This window comes from Schistocerca nitens, chromosome 4, assembly GCF_023898315.1.
Source record: "Schistocerca nitens isolate TAMUIC-IGC-003100 chromosome 4, iqSchNite1.1, whole genome shotgun sequence".
Classification (NCBI taxonomy): domain Eukaryota; kingdom Metazoa; phylum Arthropoda; class Insecta; order Orthoptera; family Acrididae; genus Schistocerca; species Schistocerca nitens.
Genome location: NC_064617.1, coordinates 63164448 through 63181880, shown reverse-complemented (window position 1 = coordinate 63181880; position 17433 = coordinate 63164448). Strand labels below are relative to the sequence as shown.

At 44.0% G+C, this 17433-nt stretch overlaps 1 protein-coding gene across 1 annotated transcript in view; it reads left to right on the top strand.

Moving 5' to 3' along the window:
- The window catches only part of LOC126252120 (arylsulfatase I-like), a 240442-nt gene that overhangs the window by 160650 nt on the left and 62359 nt on the right, over positions 1 to 17433 (top strand). The window contains exon 12 of the mRNA XM_049952985.1: positions 3245 to 3402. Coding sequence (XP_049808942.1) covers positions 3245 to 3402 — 158 coding nt within the window. The remainder of the gene's footprint in view (positions 1 to 3244; positions 3403 to 17433) is intronic.

Below are 17433 nucleotides of genomic sequence, written 5' to 3'. Positions count from 1 at the left end.
ACAAGATGTGCACGATGGGGGCGCCAACTGTCATCCATGAAGAAGAATGCCACGGTAATATGCTGACGATGTGGTTGCACTGTAGGTCGGAGGATGCCGTTCACGTATCGTACAGCAGTTACGGCAATTTCCATGACCACCAGCGACGTACGTCGGCCCCACATAACGCCACCCCAAAAGAGCAGAGAACCGTTACCTTGCTGCACGCGCTGGACAGTGTTTCTAAGGCGTTCAGCCTGACAGAGTTGCTTCCAAACATGTCTATGACGATTGTCTGCTCCAAGCCATATGCGACACTCATCGGTGAAGAGAACGTGATGCCAATCGTGATCGGTCCATTCGGCATGTTATTGGGCCCATCTGTATCGCGCTGCATTGTGTTCGTGGTTGCAAAGATGGACCTCGCCATGGACATCAGGCGTGAAGTTGCGCATAATGCAGCGTATTGCACACAGTTTGAGTCGTAACTCGACGTCCTATGGCTGCACGAAAAGCGTTATTCAACACGATGGCGTTGCTGTCAGGGTTCCTTCGAGCCATAATCCGTAGGCAGCGGTCATCCACTGCAGTAGCAACGCTTGGGTGGCCAAAGCGAAGAATGTTATCGACAGTTGCTACCTCTATGTCTCTCTCCATGTCCGAACAACGCTTTGGTTCACTCCGAGACGCCTGGACACTTCCATTGTTGAAAAAGGGACTGTCTGTGTGATACAATATCCACAGTCAACGTCTATCTACAGGAGTTCTGAAAACAGGAGTGATGCAATTTTTTTATGTGTGTGTGTGCGTTTGTGTGTGTGTGGTGATGACTGCCAGAGGTCCTGTCTTTCACTGAAGATGCACGTCACGTCCAATATCCTACATGAACAAGGAACTGTGAATAAAGGCTTAATGGGTAGGTGATGCTACATCAGTAATGGTGTAGCAGGCTGAGAATTTGAATCGGCTGGGAAGCATGATAGGACGGCAAAGGTGATTAAGGGGAGGTATACAGGTTCGAGTCCCGATCTGGCACAAATTTTCACCTGCTATCATTGATTTGTTAGTTAAGAACCTCCAGGTTTTCTGAACATAACTGAGACCACATCACGTACAGAAAAATGACGTATATCAGTAGGCACAGCATCTCAGCAATTGTTTAACTTCACTACAATTGCTTACTATGGACCTCACTTGTGACCCGGCAGACGTCAATAAGTGCTTACTATTCATTGAGATCGCTGCTGCTTGCTACCTTGGAAGGTGCGAAGGCAGCCTTCCTTGGAATTCTGTTCGTTTGGCTTCCTATCTCGAGGCGCTAACTAACTCGATGCGACAATGCGGAACAAAAATGGTTCAAATGGCTCAGAGCACTATGTGACTTAACATCTTAGGTCATCAGTCCCCTAGAACGTAGAAGTACTTAAACCTAACTAACCTAAGAACATCACACACATCCATGCCCGAGGCATGATTCGAACCTGCGACCGTAGCAGTCCCGCGGTTCCGGACTGAAGCGCCTAGAACCGCACGGCCACCGCGGCCGGCTCAATACGGAACAGGGACAGTGGAAACTTCCACAGCTAACTAATCGCAAGATATACACCCAAGAGGAGTGGCGCAAACTGTTGTCTCCGGAATGGTTATGCCACAAGCCAGCCTTGAAATCTGAATTCAACGCTATTTTTTGCCTATGATCGCACATGCATTTTCGATTATCCGCACATTCATACACCGCAGAGCTATCTATGGTTAGGATTGTGGCTCAAGGGTAATATGATGCTGGTATGATAAATAAAGAGGGGATAAAATCATTAAAGTTGATTGCCTACGTGAACTTTCTCCAATGCATGACTATGTGTTGAGTAAGTAGCACACCGGAAAATTACCGAACTAAATGAATCAATTAATAATCTCATGAAAGAAGGCTGTCAGGAGCACCTTTAATTGTGTAAATGTCCCGAGAGGGAGTACCTCATGGCGCACAAATTATCCAGATTATATTCATCCAGTATTTGCGAAGAAGTGCACTAAGCGACTTCCAACGAAGTTTACATAAAATCTCTAACAATTTCCAAACTTTTCTGTCTGACATCCTTCACAAAACAATACAGGAAAAAAAAATATCACTTACTCTGTTGTCGCCGTTCATGTAGTAAAACTTCAGCATCAGGCAATTAATTAATTAATGCTTTACGGCTACCTCTGTTTAGGTTTTACTAACTTAACGACTAATATTATACACGTTAACGCACATATAAAGTTATCAGGTGTCTGATTTTGTACAAGTGAGTTCAATAGTGAAATAGATTCTTTAAATATCAGGCGCAGGCGGTCGCACTGGTATATTCTAAATCAAAATGAGGACGGCGGGATACAGGCTCTAGGTAGTGCGAGTCGGGACTGACGTATGGGAGGTATATGGGAAGACGTTAGACTGAAATGATTGAAGGATGTATTTGCAGAAAGGAACTCACAGCTGGGATGCAGGTTTTGGGTTAGGAATGTGGCGCTGGCCAGGCGAGGGAAGTGTGGGTTGAGGACTTCATTTGAAATGGGATGTTCAGGGTAGGTTGTGGCTGGAAATGAATCGACGGTCATAGAAAGGAAGGCGATTGAAAAGAAAAGAAAATGAGTAGGAATGCAGTGGGCATTCACCACCAGTACTGTTCTTCGGGCGTTGCTCGGATTGTGGCAGGTGGAGCGGCGGCAGGGCTGCGATGAAGAGAGTGGCGGCGATGGTTGCTGGACACTTCGTCAGCTTCCTTGGAACTCACGCTGTTCAAAGACGGTCTAAGTGCAGTTTTGATCCAGACTGCATATTTCGTCCCTGCTGAAAGAATATGGAGTGCGTGGAAAACGAGAAAAGGTGGGACGATAGAGGCGTGGCAGCAGCCAGTGTTCTCAAGAATATTGGAGGCTATAGTATGTAGGGACCCAAGATTGCGGGAGATGTATGAAGGTCAAAGGAGTGTGCTGGAAGATATGTGGAAATTTCATTGTCAGTTTGGTGGGGAAGGGCGTGTGGATACGGAAACCAAAGAATGTTCACTTGTTTCGCCAGTAAGGGATATTAGAGCACCAGATGTCTGTTCAGTCCTTTCCCAGATCAACAGGTGTATTTATTATACCAGGCCTGATAACAGTCTTTTTTGTCAAGGGTGGTGACAGGCACTGTCGATCGTTATGCGTCGAACAAAGGGCTTCGCAATAATATGATACAGATCTCGGCGACCCGCGACTTCTGCACCTTCTCCTTTTATAGGCGTGGTGTCCAAACTGGATGAATCGGTGGGCCGAGTGGTGGCTGCGCTGCAGAGCCGAGGAATGTTGGAGAACTCCATAATCGTCTTCACACCGGACAACGGAGCGCCCACAATGGGTAAAACCGCCAACTGGGGATCCAACTACCCCTTCAGAGGCGTAAGTAGAGATTTTGTATGTGAATTCCAAGCACCGCAACAGGTGGCCGGATTGCGTATGTCATCTTTAATTTTGCAGCGTATTTTGTCAAGTAATAAGAACGAACTAATAGATGTTAAATAGATTTTGATGAACGACGAAAGATGAGCAGTTCAGGCCATTATTAAATGATTCGCATTGATATTTTCTTACACAGGATGCTGTAAAAGAGCATTCCATAATTTGAGAAAACTAAACAAGAAAAAAATGACTAATAAAAATGGTCTGCAAAATGTACATCTTAAGAGCTGTAAGCAGTTGTTCATTTTAGCCTCTGTGCAACACATCTCTTCTACTGAAAGATCGTTGCTGTTACGAAAGCAGTAAACAACTGAGTACACAAATGAGAACACATTATTCTGCTAGTGTGAAACAGCAGAGTTGCTATTGTAATCAGCTTGCTATTTCGTACGACTTTCGCTTCTCAGCCATCGCTATTGTAGGTGTCCGTTCATAGTAAGGCGTGCTTCTGTCCGACTTCTTAGGGAATCACACACTCTCCGAAAACCTCGACGTTGGTCACGGATACGCTGGCAGGCACTGATGACGTGTCTATGTACCGTTTGTATACCACTAATGGGGCTTGCATACACCAGATATTTCATCTGTCTCTGACACCAAAAAACAAGGGATTAAGTTCGTAGAGACACTCTGCACCACGTACTGGACCTCCCCAACAAATCCGTTGTCCATTAACTGTATGTGTGAAGTGTTCTCGAATATTATGGGGAAAACGGGGTCGTCCTCCATCATGCATGAAACACGTCCCAAGCTGTTGTTGGTACAATGCCTTAAGTAGCAGGACAGGCAAGTCGTTTTATAAGAACTGAATCTACCTTGCATCAGTCCACCTCTTTGGTGGAATATACGGTCAAATTAGGTTTCCATTTGCCAGATGATAATGGAAGATAATGTCTGCCATTAGCGGTGTGGAATAATACCCTTTCACTATACTGGTAAGTGGAAACATAGTATTCCAATGTATAAGAATTATACGGACTTATGAAATCACAAACTGGTTCTTCCACAATGCGCTGTGCGTAGCCAAGACTGTGAGTACCGTTTACAGTAGAAAAGTAACGATGTTTACTGCTTGCTGTATCTATGGATAATAATAGAAGAAAGTGTCCTCATATGTTTACCACATTTTGTAGATAGCTAGCAAAAGTAGATGGCTTGTAGACATGCGTTTCACAGTAGTGAAAATGAACAAGTGCACATAGCTTTAAAAATATATATTCTAGCGCCCTTATTTACTGGACATGCTTTACGTGTGCCAGTTTCATCGCGTACAATTTTTAACTACTGTGAGCTTCAGTACAATAAGGAAAATTAAAAATGATACCTACACTAATAACACCATATACAAACCATATGATTCATTTTTCTTATGATTTGCAGTCTTACTGCTATAAACCCAGACAACTATTTCTCTTTTTTTGTTAGACTCTTCTAGCTAAAATACAGTCCCAGTGTGGAACATAAAAATGTTAGCAAATAAAGTGTCAAATGGCGAAGTTGTGTGGAACACACGGAAGGATAAGTTGAGCTAATTGGGTAGTGTTTTCAACCTCCACACAGCATGGTCCATTTCCGCGTGCTGTGTGAGAGCTGCGTCTGAAGTGCATCTCTTTCATGTCGGTGACTATATTGGGTGTGTGTATAGCATGATATAGTGTGGAGTATGAATCATAGCGCTGGCGTCAATTTCTTCCACAACCTGGATCCGAACCGACTGCCTCGAAGTTGAGCTCTGCCACACAGGTGGGCGCAAGCGCCCTCGTCTACGAGGTCTGGTGGAGGTTACAGGGCTATTCATAAGTACCTCCAGGATTCCAGAAGACGGCCACGTGAAAACTACATGACATACAAATAAATTACGTACGTCATTGCATAGAGGAGTATAGCCGAACCGGGTAAAGCACCTATTTTGGGCTACGGGGATAATAGCTTACCCAGGATGGATTAACATCGGGATCTGTTGAGCCGGCGAGCCCGGCTGCGGTTTCTCGGAAGTTTCTCACATCCAGCTATTCCGTGCAATTAAAGGTACTCTACAATTCAAACCAGGGCAATAATGTTTATTAAACTCTTCAAAATCACACCCTAGAGCCAGAGACATAACCACACTTTTTTTTAAATTGACGATTTAAGGATTTAATGCTACTTTCCATAATAACAGGAGTTCTAAGGCTCTGCTTAACATAGACTCCTGTGAACACTGCTTCAACTAAAAGTAAAAATATTAAATTCAATAATAACCGAATCAACAGAAAAGGAACCAACACAGTCCTCTCAGTTTCACGAAGCAAATACTTAACACAGATAGTTCATATGGTCCCTCATATGGTCCGTTGTAGAAATATATGTGACAAATAACACTTCAGAGAGCCTTCTGCCTTTATTGTTAGCGCTTTTCAAACATAATTACCAGAGATTACCCTTCAAAAAAACGTAATTTCGTGGTACTAAAGAAATATATTCATTATCCATTAAGAACAGCACGCAATCATAAGCAGTGTAATTACTGTCAGTGCATCAGTTAGTTAACGTAATTTATGATCGCAAGGACGGGTTTACTTGTAGAATTACAGAGCCCTGCCTCCGGCTGAGCACGTTTCATCGAAGACCAGCACTCGCCAATCCGTCGGTAGCCCTTCTCTTTCACTTATGATATGGAACCAGTGTATTCCTGTCTTTCTTGTCCGAACGGTTCAGACGGTACTAGTATTTGCTTGTCAACACAAGGGAGCTCATCTGAACCGGAGACATAAAGCACACGCCAGCGGATTGCGAGTAGGGCCACTTCTGTCCCCGACACCCTACAGAAAAACTACTTTTCGGCCGACGATACAGTTTGCTACAAGAGTCTCAACCAAATTTGTGGAAGCACACTATACGTAAACCTCTGGTCAGCACGACCTTTCTGGAGAAACCTAGGCCTATATCCAGTATAGCAATCATCTATTATAACAGTGATGTACAACATACACACATTGTGCATCTGATCTTCTATCTTAAGAGGACCGGGAGTTGTACACGTATACACGCCACACAAACGTCGCTACGTAATACCCACTCATAACAAAATCACAAAACCTTGCCCTCATTCGTGTACACTTTAGAGCATTTCACATCACAGCTTACATTAAAGATCAACGTGCGATTATAATTCTTGATACATTCTCTATGCTTCCTCGCAGGAACCGGTGGATAAAGAATTCGTCACGTAATTCCAAACACAACGAACATTGCATACTCCTCACGTAACGAAATAACCTCTTGCCCTCCTTTTTGGTGTTGTCACTTGGTGGTCTCCCATCCATTGCCCATGGCGCCTGCCACCTGTCAGGTCGATCTCGCAATCGAGTTCCAGAACTAATCGATCGATGCTTAATATCGATTAACAAACAAGTACAAATCGGCACATAGGTAGGTAAACGCCGTGCTTGTACGCACGTCCCTACTCAAATACAAAAAAAACATACACTACTGGACATTAAAATTGCTACACCACGAAGATGACGTGCTACAGATGCGAAATTAAACCGACAGGAATAAGTTGCCGTGATATGCAAATGATTAGCTTTGCAGAGCATTCACACAAGGTTGGCGCCGTTGGCGACACCTACAACGTGCTTTCATGACGAAACTTTCCAACCGATTTCTCATACACAAACAGCAGTTGACCGGCGTTGCGTGGTCTAGCGGTTCTAGGCGTTCAGTCCGGAGCCGCGCGACTGCTACGGTCGCAGGTTCGAATCCTGCCTCGGGCATGGGTGTGTGTGATGTCCTTAGGTTAGTTAGGTTTAAGTAGTTCTGAGTTCTAGGGGACCGATGACCATAGATGTTAAGTCCCATAGTTCTCAGAGCCATTTGAACCATTTGAACCGGGGTTGCCTGGTGAAACGTTGTCGTGATGCCTCGTGTAAGGAGGATAAATGCGCACCATCACTTTTCGGGCATTTATAAAAGTCGGATTGTAGCCTATCGCGATTAGGGTTTATTGTATCGCGACATTGCTGCTCGCGTTGGTCGAGATCCAATGACTGATGGCAGAATATGGAATTGGTGGGCTCAGGAGGGTAATACGGAACGTCGTGCTTGATGCCAAAGGCCTCGTATCAGTAGCAGTCGAGATGACAGGCACCTTATCCGCATGGCTGTAACGGATCGTGCAGCCACGTCTAGATCCCTGAATCAGCCGTTGGGGACGTTTGCAAGACAACAACCATCTGCACGAACAGTTCGACGACGTTTGCAGCATCATGGACTATCAGCTCGGAGACCATGGTTGCGGTTACCCTTGATGCTGCATGACAGACAGGAGCGCCTGCGATGGTGTACTCAATGACGAACCTGGGTGCACGAATGGCAGAACTTCATTTTTTCGGATGAATCGAGGTTCTGTTTACAGCATCATGATGGTCTCATCCGTGTTTGGCGACAGCACGGTGAACGCACATTGGAAGCGTGTATTCGTCATCGCCATACTGGCGTATCACCTAGAGTGATGGTATGGGATGCTACTGGTTACACACGTCTCGGTCACCTCTTGTTCGCACTGACGGCACTTTGAACAGTGGACGTTACATTTCATATGTGTTTCGACCCGTGGCTCTACCATTCATTTGATCCCTGCGAAACCCTACATTTCAGCAGGATAATGCACGACGGCATGTTGCAGGTCATCTACGGGCCTTTCTAGATACAGAAAATGTTCGACTGCTGCCCTGGCCAGCAAATTCTCCAGATCTCTCACCAATTGAAAACGTGAGGTCAATAGTGGACGAGCAAGTGGCTCGTCACAATACGCCAGTCACTGCTCTTGATGAGCTGTGGTATCGTGTTGAAGCTGCATGGGCTGACGTACCTGTACACGCCATCCAAGCTCTGTTTGACTCAATGCCCAGGTGTATCAAAGCCGTTATTACGGCCAGAGTTTGTTGTTCTGGGTACTGATTTCTCAGGATCTATGCACCCAAATTGAGTGAAAAAGTAATCAAATGTCAGTTCTGGTATAATGTATTTTACCAATGAATACCCGTTTATCATCTGCATTTCTTCTTGGTGTAGCAATTTTAATGGCCAGTAGTGTACAAATAGGGTACACGTATTCGATCCAGGGGGATCGCGTAGACCAAGTGAGAAAACGCAGAAAAAGTAATGTGGTGGAGAAACCCTCCCTTTTCATGATATGCACCATGGTTTGGATACAGAATGTACCACTAGTGGGCAGGCAGAAGAGAACTTGGCGTCTAGTGGAGAAATGCGTAGGTTTTGTAAGCTTGCATTCGCTAAACGTGAGTCAAGTGTGGTAGTTCAGCGACGATTTCGTGCCAAATATCAGTGAAAAGGTTCATCAGAATAGAAAAAAATGATGGGTGGTACTAAACATCTCCAGAAACTGGCTGCTTACAATGAAATGACAGAAGACGTGCGTTTCCTGTGTCGTGTCGGACCTCCTGTTGCCCAGCGTAGTGCACCTAGTCGACTCAACTACTCATTGGAAGTCCCCTGAAGAAGTACTGAGGCGTGCTGCCTCTATAGCCACCCATAATCGTGAAAGTGTTGCAGAATTTTGTACACGACCTGGCCTCTCTATTATGTCCCATAGACGATTGATGGTTTTCATGTCGTGGGATCTGGGTGGCGATATAATTCACTTGAACTGTCCAGAATGTTCTAATAGGCCGCATTATCATCCATATAAATCCCATCGTCGTTTGAGAACATTAAATCCAGGAACGGCTGTAAATGGCTTCCAAGTAACGGAATATAATCATTTCCAGTGAATGATCGATTCTGTTGAACCAAAAAACACAGTCCATTCCATTTAAACACAGCCAATACCATTATAGAGCCACCGCCAGCTTGCACAGTGCCTTGCTGACAGATGGGGGTCGGTAGGTTCGTGTTGTCTGCAACGTACTATAACGCTTCAATCAGCTCTTATTAACACAAATCTGGACTGATCTGACCAGGCCACGGGTTTCCAGTCGTTTAGGATCCTACTACAAGCTTAATGTTCGTTTTTAATTATTTTTCTGTCTATTGAAGAAACAGTTATTTTATTTTCCCGTCCCAAGCATTAGTAAACTGTCAAGAGATATGAATATTCGCGAAATAAATATAAAAAGAGCAGAATCTCACTGAGTCCGTAACATAAGCTACAACTTATTCATGAAGAAATACTTTCGAATATGTGTATAAATGCAGCTTACTTCGCTGAAAGTAACAAAACATAAACACATACTTCATTTATCAGAAGAATGTTGTTTACCACTTTTACTATCGCAGGCTCTTTCCTCGACACGTAACAATTTTGAATGGACTCTAACGATTCGCATATTCCTACACTACTCTAGACTTTCTAACACACGAACATTTTTGTAAATGTGATTACTGTCTCTTCAAAAGTAAATGGGTGGGGTGATTTTTGCCGGTTCTTTCTCAGGTGTGACAACAATTGTTGTTGTTGTGGTCTTCAGTCCTGAGACTGGTTTGATGTAGCTCTCCATGCTACCCTACCCTGTGCAAGCTTCGTCATCTCCCAGTACTTACTACAACCCACATCCTTCTGAATCTGCTTAGTGTATTCATCTCTTGGTCTCCCTCTACGATTTTTACCCTCCACGCTGCCCTCCAATGCTAAATTTGTGATCCCTTGATGCCTCAGAACATGTACATTTTATATCCTCTCTTCTTCGACCATTATGAGTTATTTTGCTCCCCAAATAGCAAAACTCCATTACTACTTTAAGTGTCTCATTTCCTAATCTAATTCACACAGCATCACCCGACTTAATACGACTACATTCCATTACCCTCGTTTTGCTTTTGTTGATATTCATCTTATATCCTCCTTTCAAGACACTGTCCATTCCATTCAACAGCTCTTCCGTGTCCTTTGCTGTCTCTGATAGAATTATAATGTCATCGGCGAACCTCAAAGTTTTTATTTCTTCTCCATGGATTTTAATACCTACTATTATGGAATTAATTTGTTCTGTGTTGGGAAGCAGTTGTATTGTTTTGACGTTCCATTATCATGGCTGTGTGGTTTTACTTCATCTACATTTTGGTGGTTTATCTGATGCCTTCATTAAAGTAGATATTATAGTCCATACACGTTTCCGACCCTCCAAATTCAATAATATGGCTCGAAGTGTGGTGAAGGAACTTTATGTTGTTGAATAGTTACAGGACGTCTTTCTGCAAAAGGTCTAGTTTTCAGCAGTTTAAAGTACAAGAGCAGGAGAGGCCGACGTTCTTGCGAGCCGCGTATGACAACGATGTGCAGGAGGTCGGCGGGCATGACCCCTCAAGTGGGCATCCATGGCTGATGTTGAGCAGGGAAAGAGGTGAAATAAAGATAATGTATTTCAGTGGGAAGAACACAAGGGGCCGCCTCCGGTAAGAAGTTACCAGGTGTAGATCAGTCTAGAAAGTCACAGAAAGAAAGCAAAGCGGGAATCGGGAGAGAAGCCGGTTGACGTTGCATTCTGCTGGTGGCTGCTCACGGGGCCCAGAGCCAGAGGCTCTGTCTCCCGAGAGAGTCGTCCGTTCTAGACGAGGCCCGGATCACAAGAGAGAGAGAAGCAACTGTGTTCTGCTCTTCAGAATCCTCCAGCGTCCATCCACATGACTTTCCTCCCACGAACGCTACTGGCTGAAACCGATGGCATGAATTGGCTGGCAGTTTCAGCAGGGGGCCGAAGGTGTCTCATGCAGCAGCCTAGCAGCCTTCACCGTGACAGAACTGCCTTGGTTTTGAAAGGCAGGCAACTTGCGCAACCTAGGCACAGCCAAAGTTGTTCTGGGAGAAAACTGGCAAAGATTTGACTGCGGCGTTTGAAATAAAATTTTTAAACGAATTTCCTAAAATACACTACTGGCCATTAAAATTGCTACACCAGGAAGATGACGTGCTACAGACACGAAATTTAACCGACAGTAAGAAGATGCTCTGATATGCAATTGATTATTTTTCAGAGCATTCGCACAAGGTTGGCGCCGGTGGCGACACCTACAAAGTGCTGACATGGGGAAAGTTTCCAACCGATTTCTCATACACAAACAGCACTTGACCGGCGTTACCTGGTGAAACGTTGCTGTAATAATGATGATGAGCGTATGGCATTGGTGGCCGGGAGTCCCCTCGCGGGGTGGTTCAGCCGCCGTTCCACAAGTTCTTTAACGCCACTACGGCGACTTGCGAGTAAATGAGTATGAAATGATGATTAAAGACACACATCACCCAGTCATCTAGAGGCAGAGAAAATCCATGACCCCGCCGGGAATCGAACCCGGGACCCCGTGCGCGGGAAGCGAGAACGCTACCGCAAGACCACGAGCCGCGGACAACGTTGTTGTGATGCCTAATGTAAGGAGGAGAAATGTGTACCATCACGTTTCCGACTTTGATAGTCAGATTGTAGCCTATCACAATTGCTGTTTATCGTATCGCGACATTGACGCTCGCGTTGGTCGAGATCCAATGACTGTGAGCAGAATATGGAGTTGGTGGGTTCAGGAGGGTAATACGGAACGTCGTGCTGCATCCCAACGGCCTCGAGATGACAGGCATCTTATCCTCATGGCTGTAACGGATCGTGAAGCCACGTCTCGATCCCTGAGTCAACAGATGGGGACGTTTGCAAGACACAACCACCTGCACGAACAGTTCGACGACGTCTGCAGCATCGTGGAGTATCAGCGCGGAGACCATGGCTGTGGTTACCCTTGACGCTGCATCACAGACAGGAGCGCCTGCGATGGTGTACTCAACGACGAACCTGGGTGCAAGATTGGCTAAACGTCATTTTTTCGGATGAATCCAGGTTCTGTTTACAGCATCATGATGGTCGCATCCCTGTTTGGCGACATCGCGGTGAACGCACATTGGAAGCGTGTAATCGTCATCGCCACACTGGCGTATCACCCAGCGTGATGGAATGGGGTGCCATAGGTTACACGACTCGGTCACCTCGCATTGACGGCACTTTGAACAGTGGTCGTTACATACAGATGTGTTACGACCCGTAGCTATACCCTCCATTCGATCCCTGCGAAACCCTACATTTCAGCAGGATAATGCACGACCGAATGTTTAAGGTCCTGTCCGGGCCTTTCTGGATACATAAAATGTTCGACTGCTGCATTGGCCAGCACATTCTCAAGATCTCTCACCAATTGAAAAGGTCTGGTCAATGGTCGCCGAGCAACTGGCTCGTCACAATATACCAGTGACTACTCTTGATGAACTGTGGTATCGAGTTGAAGCTGCATGGGCAGCTGTACCTGTACACGCTGTCCAAGCTCTGTTTGACTCAATGCCCAGACATATCAAGGCCTTTATTATGGTCAGAGGAGGTTGTTCTAGGTACTGATTTCTCAGGATCTATGTATCCAAATTGCGTGAAAATGTAATCATATGTCAGTGCTAGTATAATATATTTGTCCAATGAATCCCCTTTTATCATTTGCATTTCTTGTTGGTGTAGCAATTTTAATGGCCAATAGTGTATTCCTTCTGTGGCTGCTGACCTGTTCACTACTGACAATTCTTTTCTCTTAAAAGAAAACGAAATATTTCAGTAATAATGGGAAGATTACAAGAAAATCGTAAATTAAGTGTCTGTAATGTACCATTCTACAACCCTTAATAATCCTTAGGAAACTAAATAAATACAAATGAACTACCATTTTTCTAGTTACCGCTCTCTGTTGTAAATACTATGTCACGAGTAGATATAAACGATACCTTTCCGCTTATCCGATATCGTATTCCGGGGTCGGCCACAGAGTGCCAAACGTCTCACGTGCACGCCAAGTCCCGACCTGTCACTCGGTTTCACTCGGTCCTTCTCGGGACTATCCGGAAGAGCGCGACATTTCGTTTAGCACTGGGGTGCAGCATTTTGAGGTAGGCACAACTCTCTGAGTCCGACAGAATGGTGGCATCAGCACTGTTTACCATTCTCTATTTGTTCGTGGTATGAAGGACAGTCACAGTTCCAGTGACTGTAAAAATGAGGGAGTCTAGCGATCTATCGTCGCAATCATTTAAGATGAATCACAGAGAGAGCGATAAGAACTCTCATTTCGCATAAGCGATAGGTACTTCTTATTTGCTACGAAACGTCATTATAGTACCATGCAGAAATAATTTAAGCTCTTAGATGACAAAAGGATGGGGAAAAAATTACAACGTTCGACAGACGGGAGTCATTGTTCTGTTTATCAAGAAACACTTTGTGTTAAATTTGCAGGCATGAAGCACTTGAAGACATTGGTGGTACGGATAGTAACATTCCTGGAGTCTTCCCCACTGTTCCATTTTCAATTGCTACAATTTTCAATGTAAATCAACAAAGAGTACGCAGACTTCAGATATTACTGCAGAGTACGTTTAACTCAAGGGATATGCCTCGAACGATTTTTAGATTTAAATCCCACTATTCTTGAATATAAGAAGGGAAGAAGAGTCTAGGAATGAAAATTGAAACACCCGGAATGTACTGCAAACTTCGTAATTTAAGTGGACGTGACTACATGCTGCCCACAGTAAGACATTGCAAAGTAACTTCTTTATGATTTGATGGTGATGCATTTAAATAGCAAAATCGCGTTGTAGAACGGACACATTCCGACAAAGACAATCCAGTTCCTTAAGCTCGATGGCGATAAAGAAATCGCGATGTTTGAAGAATTCATTGTGGCCCCACAACAATTAGAACGACAGTTTTATAAAGATTTTGACGACACTGTCAATCTTACGTCTGTTTTTGAGCTGTTGTCGAGACCGTTTTGCACTTTCATGTTGGAAGCTACTCTGAGCATGTGCAGATTTAACTGACTGACCTGCAAGGTAATTCTAGTTTTAATTAGAAATATTTTTGCGTCAAAACTGTCGAGGATGTCTCCATTGCTTCTCCCACGTAGATTTTCCAAGTCTCCATAAAGATATTGCAAAAGTCCTACAAAATTTCGATCTACATATGTGTGAAAGAGAATATTTTACTACTAAACTAAATACTTCACGATTATATGGTAACTTGAAAGCAAAACTCTATGACATTATCTGTGTCTGTCCATATGCCGATACTTTGTACCAGATAAAAATTATATTTGTCTTCACAGTACCAAAAATATTTAATTAATAGTGAAAATTTGTTTTGTTTGCGAGCAGTGTTGTTGTGAAATGTGAAATATAAAACAAAGTCATATGCAGTACGGCTGTTTTCCTCTCTTCTCCCTCCTGTCGCTCAGACAGCGAGGCGTGGTGGTGGGGGAAATGTGAAGCGAGGCTGAGCGCTTTGGCACTCGGGCCCGGGCATGGCTAGCGAGCCAAAACCTTGCCACCCCTGTTGTATTCTGGAGTGTAGCTTTCTTTCCGACTACTTGGCGTGCTGCTGTCGCAGTGTATAAAAAAATGATCAGTAGTGTCGTGACCATATGAGTTACACATTGCTAACATTCTTCAGATCAAAAAATATCATCAAGTGTTTGTTAATTAGAAGATTAATCATCAGATTTCAACGTTATCACTCAATATTAACCCGAAATAAGAGAGCTATCTTGAAACATAATAGTTATTATGTTCTGTGACAATTATTAAAAGCACTATTGCCTTGTAATCCCCAGTTTACTTTAAGATATATCATTAAATGTACGTTCAGGTAAACAAACTGGCCTAATACAATAAAAATCATTACGTCAGAATCACATGAATGTAAACCATTAGTTGGTTTTTTAGAGTTACATCCTCAATAGACGGTGATGGCTTGTGGACAGTCCAGTACTTAGCCCCATTGTTAAGGTGCGGTTCCTATCATGCAGGTGGAGTGTTTTGCAGATGGCGCTGCCTACTGCCTCATCGGAAAGCGGGGCGGGGGGGTCGATTCCTAACGATGGTATTACACTATCATATTTCTGTGTCAAAGCTGATACGTCAAATACTTTTGTCAAAGAAATTTGATAGTGTAATAAAGAACTATGTCAAATCTCGCCTTTCGTTAAAAAAAAAGATCAGATCTAGGGCTTCGTCGTAGATTTCATAACAAAAGTAGTTCGTCTGCTGTTCTATGCAATGTGAATTGTAACTACTTGGAGTGCTGGCATCGCTACAGTTATTTGACGTGTGAAGTGTATTTGTAAACAGGATTGCAAAGTTTATTTAGTGTGTTCCTTCGACTCTTTTTGACAATCTAGCGTTGACTCGGGTGGGGGGTGAGCAAGAGGCACAACGCACGCTAGCAATCTTGTGCTGATCTGATGTTGCTTTATTCTGCAGACGACTTCAAATCCACAATCACAGCTACAGCCATTCACCTCTTCAGCTGAAAACATTCATGGAGCTTTTCAGCTAGCAGGAATAGAGGAGAAGGAAATATTCTTTAAAAAAAGTTCTTAGCTCTCCATTATACTTTGTCTATTTTTGAACTCTCTTTCGTACTTTGCATTAAGTTGTAGATGTTGGAACAATAATTATATTAATTAAATTATTTGAAATTGAAATACGAGAGTAATCCCAAAAGTAAGGTCTCCTATTTTTTTTTTTATAGGTTTGTGTGCCAGTAGGTCACACTGTTATGAAGAGAGCTTCACGCGCTCTGTGTAAACATGCGCACGCCGCACTGAGGCGCTCAGTCTTGGCTTGGCAGCCGTTGAGAATGGAGCGCCCGTTGGATGTAAACACCAAGTGCGAATTCCACGCAGTTATCAGTTTTTGAACGCAGAGGTTCCCTGCTCCGATTCAAATCCATCGCTAATTGATGGAAGTGTATGGTGAGACGTGCATGGATGTCAAAAATGTTCGTAAGTGGTGTAGAGAGATTGGCAGCTGGTCAGACCGAAATTCACGACGAAAACAGAGCGGGAGAACGTCAATTTCTGAGGAGTCGGTGTTGAAGGTTCAGAAAAGCATGCGTGAAGATCGGCGGATCACCCTGGATGATCTCTGCACGTTGGTTCCTGAGGTTTCCCGAAGCACCGCCCACAGAATTTTAACGGAAACATTGAACTACAAGAAGGTGTGCGGAAGATGGGTGACAAGCATGCTGACTGAGGACCACATGCGACAAGGAGTTGATGCTTCCCGCGCATTTCTTCACCACCTTCCAGCCGAAAAGGACAACTTTCTGGACTCAATTGTCACGGGTAACGAAACCTGGGCATACCACTTTACACCTGAGACCAAGCAACCATCAAGCCAGTGGAGGTATACTTCTTCACCAAAGCCGTGGAAATTCAAACAGGTTGCCGGTAAAGTTATGACAACCGTTTTTTGGGATCGGAAAGGAGTATTGTTGGTCGACTTTATGCCTACTGGGACCACAATTATCGCTGACAGGTACTGTGAGACTCTGAAGAAACTCAAAAGGGCAATTCAGAAAAGGGGAAGAGGAATGTTGAGCAAGGCAAAGCTTGCCCACACATCGCTCTGCAAACCGTTGCTCTCCTGCAACAGTTTCAGTGGAACATAATCACCCACCCAACCTATAGTCCTGACTTGGCACCCAGTGGCTATCACCTGTTCCCTAAGTTAAAAGAACATTTGGCCGGAAAGCGATTCAGCTCCGACGACAAGGTGAAAGAAGAGGTTCATAACAGCATGGCGGCGAGCTGGTATAAAATGGGCATACAAAAACTGCCACAGCGTCTACAAAAATGCATCGACAGAAATAGTAATTATGTAAAATAGTAGGTAAATGTTCAAGCTGTAAACTGATATAAACCATTGTAGAAATAAACAAGTATATGTACTTATAAAAAGATAGAATACCTTACTTTTGGGATTATCCTCGTAGTTCTTGTGGCCCGTATTGTCGATACTGCACTTTTATTTACCTTCAGATATTCCTCCTTCATTTCTCTATAAATCACTACACACGTTTCTTGAATTATTTTCGTTAATGTGGTCTGTGATATTGGAGTGCTGTATTGTAAGCTACAATAACTCTCTCCTGTAGCAAGAAACGGCATTCT